The 15653-nt window shown below is 49.2% G+C and overlaps 1 protein-coding gene across 2 annotated transcripts; it reads left to right on the top strand.

Moving 5' to 3' along the window:
* The first annotated feature begins 7718 nt into the window (after nt 1-7718).
* On the top strand, nt 7719-13665 carry TOR1B (torsin family 1 member B). Of its 2 annotated transcripts, none has more exons than XM_082468224.1 (5): nt 7719-7996; nt 8627-8892; nt 9782-9957; nt 11323-11463; nt 11755-13665. In XM_082468224.1, exons 1-5 carry the CDS (start codon nt 7798-7800, stop codon nt 11930-11932), a joined length of 960 nt encoding a protein of 319 aa, XP_082324350.1. In that variant the 5' UTR covers nt 7719-7797; the 3' UTR covers nt 11933-13665. The 2 variants fall into 2 exon arrangements, with proteins under 2 accessions (XP_082324350.1, XP_082324349.1); XM_082468223.1 differs by having other exon boundaries at nt 7722-7996; nt 11323-11450.
* The last annotated feature ends 1988 nt before the right edge of the window (nt 13666-15653 follow it).

The raw sequence follows: 15653 nt of genomic DNA, 5'->3' as shown, positions 1-15653 counted from the left end.
CTTCCCACCCTCCATAAATTCCAGTGGCCAACTTCAAGATAAGTGACCAAATGACAAATCAGGAAATAGTCACATTTTCAAGGAAACAAAATGTCATTTGAGTATGTACAATAGCGCAAACTGGGGGGGCTACCCAGGCACAACACCCTTGCCCATGGCTGGTTGATACAAGGTCAAGATACCCGAGCCAGGTTGGGCCCATCAGCTTCTCTCTCCATGAGGGCAGTGCCGGAGCAACAGGGCCCCAGAGCTCCTGCCACTGAGGCCTCCACACCCCACCTCTGGGATCCTCTCTCCCAAGTCGAGGTCGCTCAGCGCTTTTTACATTTCCACGGGCCACCCTGGGTTCTTCTAAGAAGCCCTGGAGAAGCCCAAGCCAGTCAGTGTTGGTCTATTGTTTGGAAGCAAAGAACCTCAACTGATAAAACAGTTGGTAACAGAGAGGGGGAGACAGGCCGCAGAAGCTCAGGGAAGTGCAGGGATTTGGACTTGATTACTGAACCCACATGGAGGACGCTGCAGGGGGCACCTCCTTCCCCGATCTCCATCTTCCAGGAGAGGGGAGCCCCAGAGCCCGCAGTGACAACACAGAGAAGCAAGTGTCACCCAGACTCCCCTCGGGACCACATGCCCACCGAGGGGAAGAGCTCCAGGACTCTGAGAAGCTGAGGCCAAGACCCCCTCCGCCACCAGCACCAGGACAGGGCTGAGTCCTAACAAAACTGGAAAGTCGAAAGCAGTTGCAAATGTCAACATCTTGCCTCAGAGACTCCCAGGCCTTTCTGTGAAGAATCGTCTGGAAAAATCTCCTACAGCATCCAAAGGGCCAGGACCTCTGGAGAGTTAAGTTCAGACACGGATTCTATGGACGCTAAACCCCATCGTGGTTTGATTCCATTTTTCCCGGTCTTTGCTAGAGAAAAAGTGGGATGAGGACAGTTGCACAGAGGGCACTGGGGGCATCCGGAGGACTTGGCAGCGCTGGAACTCCAGCCCCTCAGAAATGGCTCCACAGCTGTGCCTGCCCCACAGAGCAAAGTTCTGCATCCCCGCCCCCCCAACCCCCCGCCTGAGGCTCCTCCCCATCCTCCCTTCAGCCTCAGCACAGCCCTGCTGGATCTCAGTAGGAAAGAGGAGCCACCTCCAGAAGGAACTGTGGGAATCCGCTATTTTAGATAATCAGGCAATCTAGGGGGATGTGAGAGCTATAGATTTTGAAGGTTATCTGACCAAGGAGGGCAGGCAGAACTGAGGACGGTGGGGACACACTGGAGACTCTGCATTGGGGGGCCAGCTCGGGAGACCTGGCGGCTGGGGGTCAGGAAGCTTTGTGGGCTGATTAATGCAAACCTGGACCGAACACAGGCCCTGTCACATGACATCAAAGGGCATAAGTAGGGTAGGAGCCCCAGACTGCAGGATGCATACCCTGGGTACCACAGACTTTGCAAGGAGTGCTAAGCATGAATCATGGAAAGGGAATCAATTTCTAGGTCCTCAACTTCCACTGCACTCTCTCCTAAAATTGATCTGCCTCCGTTTCTCAACCTGCCCTTCTCTCACTGTACAGAAGGAAGAGCCAGCTTTCGGCCACCCCATCTCTGATACCAGACAAGAAACTGAAGCTGCAGGTATCAACGAAGCCTCCTTCAACCAAGGACCCCGCCACTGACGTACTGATTACTTATCAAAAAATTTAAAACATTCATCTTCATGCTATATTGGCAATTGTGGCTTAATGATTATTACAAGGATGACTCAAGCAAGAAGAAAAATTTCAATATTCAGAGGGTTAGAATCAGAAGAACTTAAATTTTTTTTTTTTTTAAATTTTTAGTTGCGTTGAGTCTTTGTTGCTGCGTGCAGGCTTTCTCTAGTTGTGGCGAGCGGGGGCTACTCTTCACTGCGGTGCGCGGGCTTCTCATTGCGGTGGCTTCTCTTGTTGCGGAGCACGGGCTCTAGGTGAGCAGGTTTCAGTAGTTGCAGCACGCAGGCTCAGTAGTTGTGGCATGCGGGCCCTAGAGCGCACGGGCTTCAGTATTTGCAGCGCGCGGGCTCTAGGGCGCCCGGGCTTCAGTAGTTGTGGCTCGCGGGCTTAGTTGCTCTGCAGCATGTGGGATCTTCCCGGACTAGGGGTCGAACCCGTGTCCCCTGCATTGGCAGGCAGATTCTTAACCACTGCGCCACCAGCGAAGTCCCAGAACTTAAAATTTTTAAAAAGGTTTTAGTTGTGGTAAAGTACACATAAAACTTGCCATCTTAACCATTTTTAAGTGTATAGTTCAGTAGTGTTAAGTACATTCACATCGTTGTACCTCCAACATCCAATACTCTTTTCAGCTTGCAAAATTGAAACTCTACACCCAAAAAACATTAACTCCCCATGGCCCCTCCCCCAGCCCCTGGCAACCAGCATTCTGCTGCCCGTCTCTGTGAATTCGTCTACTCTAGGGACCTCATATGAGTGAGTCATACAGTATTTGTCTTTTGTGACTGGCTTATGTCACTTAGCATAATGTTCAGAGAAACCCTCATACGCTTTAAAATTTCAGTGTGTATTTCTACTTTTGTTGCAGACACATATGAGAGGTAATCAGTAAAAGAGTGTTTTAACGCTTAATATTTATTTTCATAGATATAGAATAATTTGCCCATTTCACATCCACTGCGTTCAACCATTTGAGCATTTCTGCCCATCAAGTGCAGTTTATACACTTTCACAAACCAATTTCAGTTTAGAGGAAGTAAAGTTTACGTGATTATGGTTTTTACAGTATCACCGAAGGTCAGATAGTAGCACATACAAAACCGCCTTTTTTTAACAAAAGAAACCTTTTATTTGAGAATGGTTTTAGATTTATAGAAAATCTGCAAAGATAGTACAGACAGTTTCCATATAGCCCACACCCAATTTTTCATGTTATTAACGTCTTAGTGTAAAGGGCTCCACCCTCACACCTAATCACCTCCCAAAGGCCCCACCTCCTAATACCATCACATCAGGAGTTAGGCTTCAGCATATGAATTTGGGGGGTGAGAACATACAGTCCATAGCGGCATCCCTGGCCCCCAGATCAAAGCCCACCCTCCTGGAGATGTTCTATACTTGAACATTAAATGCATATTTATGGAGTGCCTGCTGTGTATGTGGCACAGTTCTAGGAATTAGAGATACTGAACACAGCAGACAAGGCCCCAGTCCTCCTGAAGCTCTCAGGCCGGCAGGAGAGATGGACAATAGACAGGGAAACAAACAGGGTGACAACAGAGTAGGTGACCGGGTGGGAGGAAGAAGGGCTACTTTAGATAGGTTGGGTGGGCTTCAAGCTGAGGTCTGAACATTCTTAGCAAGAGTTCAGGCAGAGATGGAAGCAATCTAAATGTCCATTGACAGATGAATGGATAAAGAAGATGTGGTATATATATACAATGGAATACTACTCACCATAAAAAAGAATGGAATAATGCCATTTGCAGCAACGTGGTTGGACCTAGAGATGATCATACTAAGTGAAGTAAGTCAAACAGAGAAAGACAAATGCCATATGATATCACGTATGTGTGGAATCTAAAAATAATGTTACAAAATGAACTTATTTACAAAACAGAAATAGACTCACAGACATAGAAAACAAACTTATGGTTACCAAAGGGGAAAGAAGGGGGAGGCAGGGGTACATTAGGAGTTTGGGATTGACACATACACACTACTATATATAAAATAAACAACAAGGACCTACTGTATAGCACAGGAAACTGTATTCAATATCTTGTAATACCCTATAATGGAAAAGAATATGAAAAATTATATCTATATCTATATCTGAATCACTTTGCTGTACACCTAAAAACTAATGCAACATTGTAAATCAACTATACTTCAAGTAAAAAAAAAAAGAGTCGAGGCAGGAGAATAGAATGGGAAAAGGTCTAAGAGGAAGGCAGGAGCAGAGCACATAGGGCTTTGTGGTCAGAGTGAAAAGGGTAGATATTTTCCTAAGGGCTTTAGGAGCCATTGACAGGTTCAAAGCAAGACCAACATGATCCAGTCTGCTGTGAAAAGACCACCTGTCTCTGTTGTGGGGAGAACGGATCAGGGAGGACCAGGGTGGATGCAGGGGACTCCCTGGGGACTGCTGTGGTCATCCATGTGACAGGTGATGGTGGCTTGGATTAGGGGGTGGCCAAGGAGATGGAGACAGCTGAAGAGTTCTTGAGTGTGTTTTGGAGATGGGGCCGGCAACCTGTTGATGGGTCAGAAGTGGAGGCTGAGGGAAAAAAGAATACAGGACAAGCCCTAGGTTTGGGGCTAAGCAGCTGGTGGAGGATGGCTCCACTTCCTGAGATAGGGATCTTGGGGGAGGAACACATTTGGAGAAAACAATCCAGACTTCTGCTTTGACCGTGTAGGTGCTGAGACGTCTGGTCAACAGCCAAGTGGAGATGTCCAATGTGCAGCCAGATGCAGGGGCTGGAGAGAGAAAGTCATCAGGGGCCCTCTCACTCAGGGAGAGAGGACAGAGAGAGAGGCGGTCTAGAACGGAGACTTGGGGTCGTTCAGGATTGTGGAGGGGGTGACAGGGAAGACGTGGCAACCAAAGAGGCTAACACTGGAGAGGAAGGAGGCCATCTAGCCAGGGGACTGAGCTCCAGGTCAATACACAAGTCCTTCCCCGGCAGCTGAGAATCCAGAAGGGAGGTGTCAACTACTTACAGTAAATTCAGAGTGTGGACGTGAAGGCTGAAGAATAAATGCTTACTGGCCAGGCGCTGCTTTGGGGTGAGGGGGCTCACACTTTTTTTTTTTTTGCTCACACATCCCTTTGCACGTTTTTAGATTAACATAGAAACTTTTCCTTATACGTTTAAGTGGTTGCAAAAGACGCAATTTCCTGTCTATTGTAAGCATGGACATTTTAGGGTAACATTGTTACTTTGTTCTTCTAGGTCTGCTCAATGGAATCTGAACGCCATAGCAGCCTTACCTGCCATCACCCATTTATAAAATGCATGAACAAGTCAGATGTTTACAATCAGTTTTCGGTACTTGAACTCACACTTCCCCCATCAAATGTCATCCTAATGAAGTGTACCTTCTGCCTAGAAGTCGTTTATCAATCATTCTACCTTATTTCTCTGCAACAAAGATATGTATATACTACAAATTAAAACTTCATATAAAAGTTTTTCTGGCGACCACAACGCTCTAAGTGTTAAAATATTTCTTTTGGATTGCTGTGTATTAGTACACGGTCAATCAAACCAACATAAATGGGTTACAATTTTTTTCATAAATAATTATTAAACCAAGAATTAAGATTTTATGGAAAATCTATCTATTAATGAGATGCATGGGGTTCTCTCTCTTTTCTTTTTCCATTTACTTCGTGTATCCACTGGGGAAAATTACTGAGTGATTTTTCTTCTTTCCAGGGGGCCAGAGGTAAGAAAGGGGAGGTGAGAAAGGAACCTGCAGGAAGCTGGGCCACTGGGGTCTTGCTCAGGGAGGAAAGAGGAAAGAAGCTGCGTTTCCACTGTATAGCACAGGGAACCATATTCAATATCTGGTAATGACCTATAATGAAACAAATCTGAAAAACTGAATCACTTTGCTGTACACCTGAAACTAACACAACCTTGTAAGTCAACTATACTTTAATTAAAAAAAAAAAGAAAGAAAGAAAGAAAGAAAAAGGGAAGTACCAGGAGAGACTGTTTAGACCACTAGTGTTTGAAAGGAAACGTTTGTGTCTTTAAGGATTGTATATGGTGCTGGAAGGAATTAATGGCGTTTGGATCTGGAATTACAAAAGCTCAGTAACTGGTATTTATGACTCTAAAGATAGCACAAAATACAATGTCCTGCAAGAAACGAGAAGGCTGGCACTGAACAATGAAAGTTCATCAGAGTCCTCATCACACCCCCACGCCCGCCCTCCTCCTGTTCCTTCCCCGTCGGGCCCCTCACCTCCCCAGCCGCAGCGGCTCCTCCCTACCCCCCCCACCCCCCACCCCCGCGATTCTCAGATTCCTTTCCCTCCCTCCTGCTGCCCCTGCTCCAGTTCAGGCCACGGTCTCCTCTCCTGGAATACTGCCCCAGCCTTGGACCCAGTCTCCCTGCCATAGTGTTGGCCTCTCCAACCCCAATACAGGGCCAGAGTGGTCTGAACAATCACGTGCCCAAAGCCCTCCTGGGGCTCCCTTCTGGCCCCAGATAAAGCATGGCGCAAAAGGCCTTGATGATTTGGCCCCTGGCTGCCATTCCAGTCTCTCCTGTCTTCACAGTCCAGCTGCCTGAGCACCTGGGGCTCCCTGTGTGCCCAGCTCCCACTTACCACCAGCCACAGGGCGTACTACCCCCCGCCTGGAGCGTTCACGCACACCACCTTCACCTCTCCCCTCTTCACTTGCCCCAGTCCCCTTGGGTAAAAATTACCCTTGGGTAATTTTTACCCATTCTTCAGGTCAAAACTGAGACATGGAGGAGGAGAGCCTTCCCCGACCTGCCCATTGGGTGAGGTGCCTCCTCCGTGCATCTCACATCACAGCACTGACCGTGCTGGTCGTAAACTGTCCGTTTGCCCATTTGTCTCCCTCACTAGACTGACAGCTCTGTGAGGGCAGAGACTGTGCTTGTCCTATGCCCTGCTTTATTTATTTATTAAAAAAATGTTTTTGGCTGTGCTGTGGCATGCAGGATCTTAGTTCCCTGACCAGGGACGGCATGCTCTCTGCAGTGCAAGCGAGGAGTCCTAACCACTGGACCGACAGGGAAGTCCCCTGTGCCCTGCTTTATCCCCAGCATACGGCACTGGATCTGACACAGCCAGCGTTTGTTAAATATTTGTTGATGCACTGGCTGATGAGTGAACTCAACCCACTGTGGCAAAGCCTGGGCCAGCGTTCCCTGAACAAACCCAGCAGCCATCGTGATCTTTGATCTGACCATGTCGTTCCCTGTGTGAAACCTTCTGTGGCTCCCTATTGCCCCCCAAACAGAGGCCTTCCCCTTCCAGTCTCTGCCTAGCTCTCCATCCTCATTCTCACCAGCCTCCACCATGTGAAATACTTGCAGCTCCCCAAACTGCACAGCCTGCGTATTCTGTTCTCTGCCTAGGACATCCTACTCCTCAATGTTTGCTTGGCTAACCCCTTTAATTCTCAGTTCAGACTGAGAGCGTTCCCTGCTCCATGGCCTCGGTGCTTCTCTGATCGCTCACTATTGGCCCTTGCCCACTGACTGCCTCCCCCAGAGCCTAGAAGCTCGAGGCGGGGGCGGGCAACCCCATCTCCTTCCCTGCTGTCTCCCAGCATCCAGCAAGGGGCCTGCCTTGTAGCACGCTCAATGAAAGAATGCGCTTCTGGGTTTGACTGCGCACACCAGGGCACGTCTGCCTTGCTGTAGCCCCAGTGCTCAGCCTGGGGCCAGGAAGCCAGAGCACTCCGCAACTGTTTCAGGAAGGCGGGCAGGGTGGGGAGACTTGAGAAACGCTCACGATAGCTCCAGGGGAAGGGAAGGGAGGGATGACAAAGCAAAGTGTGAAGGATCTGAGAAGCTCTTAAGAAAAAGAAACCGTAAAATCTAGCCGTGCGTTTCACCTGCAGCTGAGAGAGTCACTACCCCTTTCCGTGGCTCTCACAAAGACGGTGGCGCAGAGCCACGCCCCTCGCCAACAAGGCCTTCCCACGGGGCGGGGGGCCTGCGGGGCGGAGGTGACGCACGGACCGGAAGTCCTTCCCCACGCTCGGCCGCCCGGGCGGCCCTAGCAGCGGCTGTGGCTGCCTGCGAGCTGGGCGATGCATCCGTCTGGGCTGCTCTGGGTCGCGGCGGCGCTGCGGCTGCTGCTGGCGGCCCACGTGGCGGCGGCGTTCGAGCCTATCAGCTTGGGCATCGCCATCGGGGCCGCGTCGGCCCTCACCGGCTACCTGTCGTACACGGACCTGTACTGTCGCTTCGCCGAGTGCTGCCGAGAAGAGCAGCCGCTCAACGCGTCGGGTACGGCGGGTCTGCCCCGGAGGGGCTCGAGGGGCGCGGGGGACAGCCCCCCGCGGGCGTCAGCGCCCGGCACCCCGCGCTTACCCTGAGGTGGGGTGGGAAGGAGGAGGGGTGGGGCCTCGGCCCGGACTCCACCCTCGGAAGCCGTGTCTTCGGAGACAGATTCTCCGGATCGTGGGGCTCTGCCCAAGTTCCTTTCTAAAAGTTTGGATTCTTTGGGATGACAGTAAGAAGAAACTGAAAGCAGCAGCCCTTCGGCGCCATGTCACCCCTGTTAAGTAGTTTTCAGATGTGCAGCGGCTGCCCAGAAAGCCCACATTTGGCCCTCGGTTTTCTTACAAGCCGGAAGGGTGGGCTGGGGAAATAGCAAGCAGCTCAGTCAAGAGAGGGCCAATCCTTGGATGAACGAACACGTTTAGCTTCCTTCTCTAGTCCATTTCCTTGGAAGTGGCGTCGTGTGACTGCAGCCCGTGTGGTTCTGCCTCAGCGCTAACCCTGGGGTTTGGCAGAGACCCTGCTGGACCACTTGCTAACCTGTGCCTCTCACTTTGGCCAGCTGGGGAGAGTGCTGCTTTTCTGGTGCACGTTTAATGTGTATTTTTCTCTCTGTTCCCGGGCTGGCTTCTGCAGCCCTCAAGCTGAATTTGGAGGAGAAGCTCTTTGGGCAGCATCTGGCCACACAGGTGATTCTCAAGGCGCTGACCGGCTTCAGGAACAACAAAAATCCCAAGAAACCACTGACTCTTTCCTTACACGGCTGGGCTGGCACGGGCAAGAATTTTGTCAGCCAAATTGCGGCTGAAAATCTTCACCCAAAAGGTCTCAAGAGCGGCTTTGTCCACCTGTTTGTGTCGACCCTGCACTTCCCTCACGAGCAGCACATAAAACTGTACCAGGCAAGGAATTCTGTTATCCTGTCCCCTGGCCCCTCGGACCCGTCCGGGCGACCCGCTCCCTGACTCCGGCCTCTGCTTCTTTCCTTTGCACTCCAGTAGCCCCAGGCCCCTGCACACTTCCCCCACCCTGGTAACCCTTTGCCATTTGCAGAGCTCTCCTGCAACTTTTTTTTCTCGCTATTGCTATGTTAAGTCGTCCTGTAGGGCTCGCATTTAAATGGACGTGCTTGTGAAAGTTAGTGTTCCTGCTGTTAGGTGGGGACTGAAATGAGGAATAGAAACTGAACAAGGAAGTGAAAGTGGATATTTGCCCCATAAACTGTAAGACAGGGAAGACTACCAAAAAGAATGATTTTCTTATTTACCAAATTCTGTCATAAATCCCTAGAAATACAGGAACAAACGCTTTTCGTGAAATGTCCATCTAGGTCAGCACCTTTGTTCACTGCACCAGTAAAAGGCACTGGTCTTGGGATGCTGTGCCGGTCTTAGTCTAGTTTCTTATTCCTCAGTATGCCTGGTAAAATTAACGTGAGATGCCCAGCCACGGGGAGATGAAAATTACGGGTTGGTTAACAGTGAAATGATCAATATTCATGTATCTTGGACCCTGATACCTTTAAAAAGTCACATTTGGCCGTCATTTGAGTTAGGAAAACACTTATTTGCATTTTAGCACCTATCTCTCTGCCAGTTTCCACTTATAGATGAAGTTTTGGAAAAGCTCTCAGCCAGTGAGTGGAGGTTAGGGTGCGATTTTTCTTTGTTAAACCCCAGAGAGCTCTGATTTTTCACCTTCCCCAGCATGAGGAACAGTGGAGCGCTTCTGCTCCCCTGGGCATATCTTCTGAGTCCCTGCATCCTATTTCTTCTTTTATGGTTGGTCTAGGACCAGTTACAGAGGTGGATTCGGGGTAACGTGAGTGCATGTGCGAGCTCCGTGTTCATATTTGACGAGATGGATAAATTGCACCCGGGGGTCATTGATGCAATCAAGCCGTTCCTAGATTACTACGAGCAGATTGATGGCGTGTCTTACCGGAAGGCCATTTTCATCTTTCTCAGGTCAGTGGGAGGTGTTTCTCTGAGGGCACACAGCCCTTTATTCTGCCAGGGCTAGAAGAAGGCACTGGCAACCTCAGCAGGTCCCAGGGACAAAAGTGCCAGCCTGGCAAAAGTGACTTGCGGACTTCTTTTACTTTGGGGTTGCTAGTGTCAGCATGGCACAGAGCAGGGGCAGGAGGAAACGAATGAAGGAAATAGTTGCTGATAACAGGTAATTTCATTACTTGCACATGTTGTCTCTGAGGGTTATAAAAAGTTGTAGCGGGCTTCCCTGGTGGCACAGTGGTTAAGAATCCGCCTGCCAATGCAGGAGACACGGGTTCGAGCCCTGGTCCGGGAAGACCCCACATGCCGCGGAGCAACTAAGCCCATGCGCCACAACTACTGAGCCTGTGCCCTAGAGCCCGCGAGCCACAACTACTGAAGCCCGCGAGCCACAACTACTGAAGCCCACACGCCTAGAGCCCGTGCTCCACAAGAGAAGCCATGGCAATGAGAAGCCCACGCACAGCAACGAAGACCCAACACAGCCAAAAATAAATATATATTAAAAAAAAAAAAAAAAGTTGTAGCATTACACACCAAGTTCTGAAAAAGATTTTCAGTTCCTGAGGGCAGGTGCTATTTTTTCTTGTCTAGTAGCAAAAAAAAAAACTTAGTAAATATTCCTTGGTTAAGAATAAACCTTAGAGAAATATCACAATCTGATTCCATATTAGAAAACTCATAGTGTTTCCTGATAATATGTGACATTTGTAAGAAGTCATTAAAACCCTTTAATACATATAGGCTGGCTTATATATTTGACTTTGAAACAAGCTGTATAAGGACCTCCCTGGTGGTCCAGTGGTTAAGACTTCACCTTCCAATGCAGGGGTGTGTGGGTTCGATCCCTGGTCGCAGAGCTAAGATCCCACATGTCTCACGGCCAAAAAACCAAAACATAAGAAAACAGAAGCAGTATTGTAACAAATTCAATAAAGACTTTAAAAATGGTCCACATCAAAAAAAAAAAAAAAAAAAGCTGCATAGAAACTCAAAAAAAAGAATAAACTTAGAGCAGGTACGTTTCCTGATTAGAGAGAGAAGTCTTTATTTTTAATTAATTTTTATTGGAGTATAGTTGATTTACAATGTTGTGTTAGTTTCTGCTGTACAGCAAAGTGAACCAGTTTTACGTATACGTATATCCACTCTTTTTTAGATTCTTTTCCCATATAGGTCATTACAGAGTATTGAGTATAGTTCCTGTGCTATACAGTAGGTTCTTATTAGTTATCTATTTTATGTATAGTAGTGTGTATATGTCATAGACAGAGAAGTCTTAATGTGTGATTTTAATCTTCGTTTCTTTGGCAAACTCAGCAATGCAGGCGGGGACCTCATAACTAAGACGGCCCTTGACTTTTGGCGGGCAGGGAGAAAGAGGGAAGACATCCAACTGAAGGACCTGGAGCCGGTGCTGTCTGTTGGAGTCTTCAATAACAAACACAGTGAGTGCCCCTGGTGAGGAGCCCTTCACCCTGCCCGCAGTCACCCTGTCTCTAAGCCTTTCACGAAACCACAGAATCTGCTCGCCTCCGTACCTTGGTTGAAGTAGGGACTTTTTCGGAGGGCATTCTATTCTAGAAGCTAGTTAGCAGGGGTAGCCAACCGATCCTTACATCAGGCTTGACAAAAAGAGAATCTTGAGGGCTACAGACGTGAAGAATGTGCTGGGCCCTGTCAGAGCAGCGAGCTTGGCCGGGTGACAGGGACAGTTACAGGCGAGAAACCCAGCTGTGCCTTGTTTCCCAGGTGGCCTGTGGCACAGCGGACTGATAGACAGAAACCTCATCGACTACTTCATCCCCTTCCTGCCCCTGGAGTACAGCCACGTGAAGATGTGCGTGCGGGCAGAGATGAAGGCCCGCGGTTCTGCCATCGACGAAGATGTCGTCACCAGAGTGGCAGAGGAAATGACGTTTTTCCCTAAAGACGAGAAAATCTACTCAGACAAGGGCTGCAAGACTGTGCAGTCACGGCTGGATTTTCACTGAACTCTTACCCAGGTGGGGTGAGACGCGGCTGGGAGCCCAGGGAACTCGGGGCCTGGCCTTTCCAAGCACTTTTGAAGACCTCTTCAGGGTTTGCACATTTGCACCCGTGGACTTGCGGGATATGGAAGGTTCTAAGGGTTGATTTTTGAAATGATGCTCATCTGTTAAGGCTGCTTGTCGTTTTGCAACAGGACAGCAAGCCAGCTGTTCACTGTGGTTGAAGATGAACTTGTGAAGTCCCTCCCCTCCCCTGCCACTACCACTTAACTGACCTTGACAGAAGTGCCTTGAAAACAGCTGTGTGAGTGAGACCAAGGACTCTTTCTGACCCAACGGTACCCACGCCTCAGAAGCTGAACTGAAGGAGTCCGAGGACCCCGCTGCAATCCGGGGAGCACTGGATTTTCACCTGCCAGAAACATTCTTCCGCTCTAGTTCTTTTTCTTTACAGAGCGCGTTCACTGACTTGAAGTATTTTCAGGTAAAATCGGTGGCACCTTCAGGCACAGTGTCGTGTGGGAGGACCTGGGCCCACAGGCTGAGCACGCAGCTGGGGGAACCGCCTGTGTGTGGCATGGGGGCTCCACGCCGGGGCCCTGCAGCCAGGCAGGACGGGCAGGACCTCTCCGTCTGTCCGTGGCTTTGCTGCTGCTGACAGCCCTGGTCATGGAATTCCTTCTCCCGATTCTCACTTGGTACTGATCGCAGCCTTCCTTGTATCACTTCTACTACTTAACTTCAGCCACGGCTAGATGTCCCCCCAGCCATATCATCCCTAGAGTCGGATCAGAACGCGACTGTTGGCTTTGAGTTTGAGTCCTTGGTTCCCACGGTGAAATGTTTGTCTGTTACAGTTTACACGTGGGTCAGTCTCTCACTTGACTGCACAGAACCATTTGAAATCCGTAGGACAGAGTCATTCTCCACGGATGACGCGTGCCGACTGAACGGTCAGCTTGCAGGTTCTCGTTGCCGAAGTGGAAGTACTGGACGCTAGAAGTGCTCGAGTTTTCAAGGATATGTATATTTTTTATAATGTTCTTACTTCTGAATCTTAGATAGTAGAAATATGGGACATTGCTCATTTTAAAACATGGGAAGGAATAAATTCCTTTATTCCTTTATCAGATACTCTTAAGGTTGTGGCTGATCCTGGGTGTCATCTGAGAATGACACCCTGTATGGCAGCGTCAGGCTGGGCTGCCCTGGCCACTGGGAAATACGACTTCCATTCCAGCCAGTGTGAATCGTTCTATCTTGTAGTTGCAATGCAACTGCAGACATGTAACGAGAACATGCAGCTTTTTTCTATATAAGACGTGGCAGAATGAATGTTCCTCCCACGTGGCAATGCCTTATAGAGGATCACACTTAGTCTTTAAAAAATGCCAAGGTGAGGCTTAAAATTTTTAGCACATGTTCTCAAGTTGGAGCTAAGTTATGTTTCTTTTGTCACCTTTTGGGTGTCTGGTCGGGAGGAGATAAGATTTTTTGTTATGATGCAATAAACTCAACACGTGTTGGCTACCTTTGGACTGCTGTTACTGATTTGTAACTTGAAAAGGCCACAGTTGCTCATGGCCCAGTCTCCCCACCCCATGTAAGATGTAGACAAACTTAAATTGACCTACTGAATGTCAAATAATAAAGCCTAAATTTTATCATGTGAGATGCCACTTGCAGATTTTTTTTCTGGTTTGTTTATTTGGTAGCTCTGAAAAGTTTGAGCTTAGAATAAAGGCTCTTCGATAACTGAGGTGGCTTTAGGCTCACCGTACCCTGGACACGCTGGTTGGCATTCTTTACCTCATAAAGAATCAGTATTTTTCTTAGGGACTTCCCTGGTGGTCCATTGGTGGAGAATCTACCTTCTAGTGCAGGGGACGTGGGTTCGATCCTTAGTTGGGGAACTAAGGTCCCACATGCCGTGGGACAACTAAGCCCGCATGCCGCAATCAGAGAGAAGCCCGCACGCTGGAACTAAAGACCCGACGCAGCCAAAAATTAAAAAAAAAAAAAAAAGTATTAGACCTTAAAAAAAAAATTTACCTTAAAGGCTGTTATCCCCAAACAAACACAAAGTTAAATTGGATTAGATGATGGGTTCTACTCCATCGAATTTTCATGGATGAAAGTATCATCAGAAAGAGCTGGTCATCTTCCTAACAAATATATTCTCCTAAAATTAACGTAGGAAGGAAACTGAGGCGCTAAAACGTGACTCACGGCTGCCATTCTGAACCTGAGCAAGGCCGAGCTCAGACCAGGACACCTACTTGCCTGGTCTTGCCTGCCCTGAAGTGGTAAATAATGAAATCCTTGTTATGTTAACCAGATTTCAGTTTAATCCATTAACCTGGGCTCTTATCTTTGACAGTGATTTGTTAACACCAACTTTTCCCAGGACTGAGGATGGAGCCCTTTCTAGAAAGCTGAGACCCTCTTCGCCATCACGTCACCCACTCCTGTAATTTCCCGGTTGGAGGTGTTCATCCCATGAGGCTGCCCTTCTCCGTCTGGGTCTCAGGCTAATGTCGCTTCTACTTCACCCCACGCTGCCCCATCTCAAAGACTGAACTTTCCAAGGGGAGTCAGGGGACCCCTGTGGTCCCTAATTAGGGACTCCCAGGTGCTGGGGCTGCCGTTTTCAGATGAATGGTAGGCCCTAATCCGTTACTCCTGGGGCCGTGACGACAGGCCAGCTTCAGGTCAACATCAAGCACTTTCCTACGTCCAGTGCTGCCTTAGGGGGCCTGGGCGGGTGGGTAGCCATGAGGCAGAGGGGTCCAACCCGTCTTCTGAGCCTGCTAAAAACTGCCCCTGCGAGCACTGTGCAGACGCTCATACCCCACAGCAGCCCTCGTAGGCACATAGGTGTGTTGCACAAAACAAGGCATGTTTAGGTTCCGACACTGCTCTGTACTACTGCCTGGCTTCTCAGCGGGAGGTATGTCTGTAGACTTGAATGAACTCTACAGCTGAGTGTCGGGAGCTCCATGGCCCCCCTTGACGGAGTGTGACACCCCGGGCAGCTGAGCAAAGAGCCGGAGCTGCCAAGATCCTCAGAGTCCGTGTCACACTCCCCTCCATTCCAGCCTGGGCTGCACTGTTAGGTCTAAATTCACAGCTTAGGGACTTCCCTGGTGGTGCAGTGGTTAAGAATCCGCCTGCCAGCGCACGGGACACGGGTTTGAGCCCTGGTCCGGGAAGATCCCACATGCCGTGGAGCAACTAAGCCCATGCGCCATGGCTACTGAGCCTGCACTCTAGAGCCCGCGAGCCACAACTACTGAGCCTGCACGCCACAACTACTGAAGCCCGCATGCCTAGAGTCTGTGTTCCACAACAAGAGAAGCCACCGCAATGAGAAGCCCACGCACTGCAACAAAGACCCAATGCAGCCAAAAGTATAAAATAAAAAAAATTTTTTTAATTAAAAACAAAAGCAAGTGACATGAATGTTTAAAAATGAATGAATGGGGGCTTCCCTGGTGGCACAGCGGTTAAGAATCTGCCTGCCAATGCAGGGGACACGGGTTCGAGCCCTGGTCTGGGAGGATCCCACATTCCGCGGAGCAGCTGGGCCCGTGAGCCACAATTACTGAGCCTGCGCGTCTGGAGCCTGTGCTCCTCAACGGGAGAGGCCGCCATAGTGAG

This window comes from Balaenoptera physalus (genome assembly GCF_965194825.1).
Source record: "Balaenoptera physalus genome assembly, chromosome: 7".
NCBI classification, from domain to species: Eukaryota; Metazoa; Chordata; class Mammalia; order Artiodactyla; family Balaenopteridae; genus Balaenoptera; species Balaenoptera physalus.
This window is presented reverse-complemented; position numbering and strand designations above follow the sequence as displayed.

Bases quoted from the DNA above. Each gene is read 5' to 3' on its own strand.
- TOR1B (XM_082468223.1), top strand. From the start codon at position 7,798: ATGCATCCGTCTGGGCTGCTCTGGGTCGCGGCGGCGCTGCGGCTGCTG. The intron at 7,997-8,626 runs GTACGGCGGGTC...TGGCTTCTGCAG, and splicing joins GCAGCCGCTCAACGCGTCGG to CCCTCAAGCTGAATTTGGAG. The intron at 9,958-11,322 runs GTCAGTGGGAGG...TGGCAAACTCAG, and splicing joins GCCATTTTCATCTTTCTCAG to CAATGCAGGCGGGGACCTCA.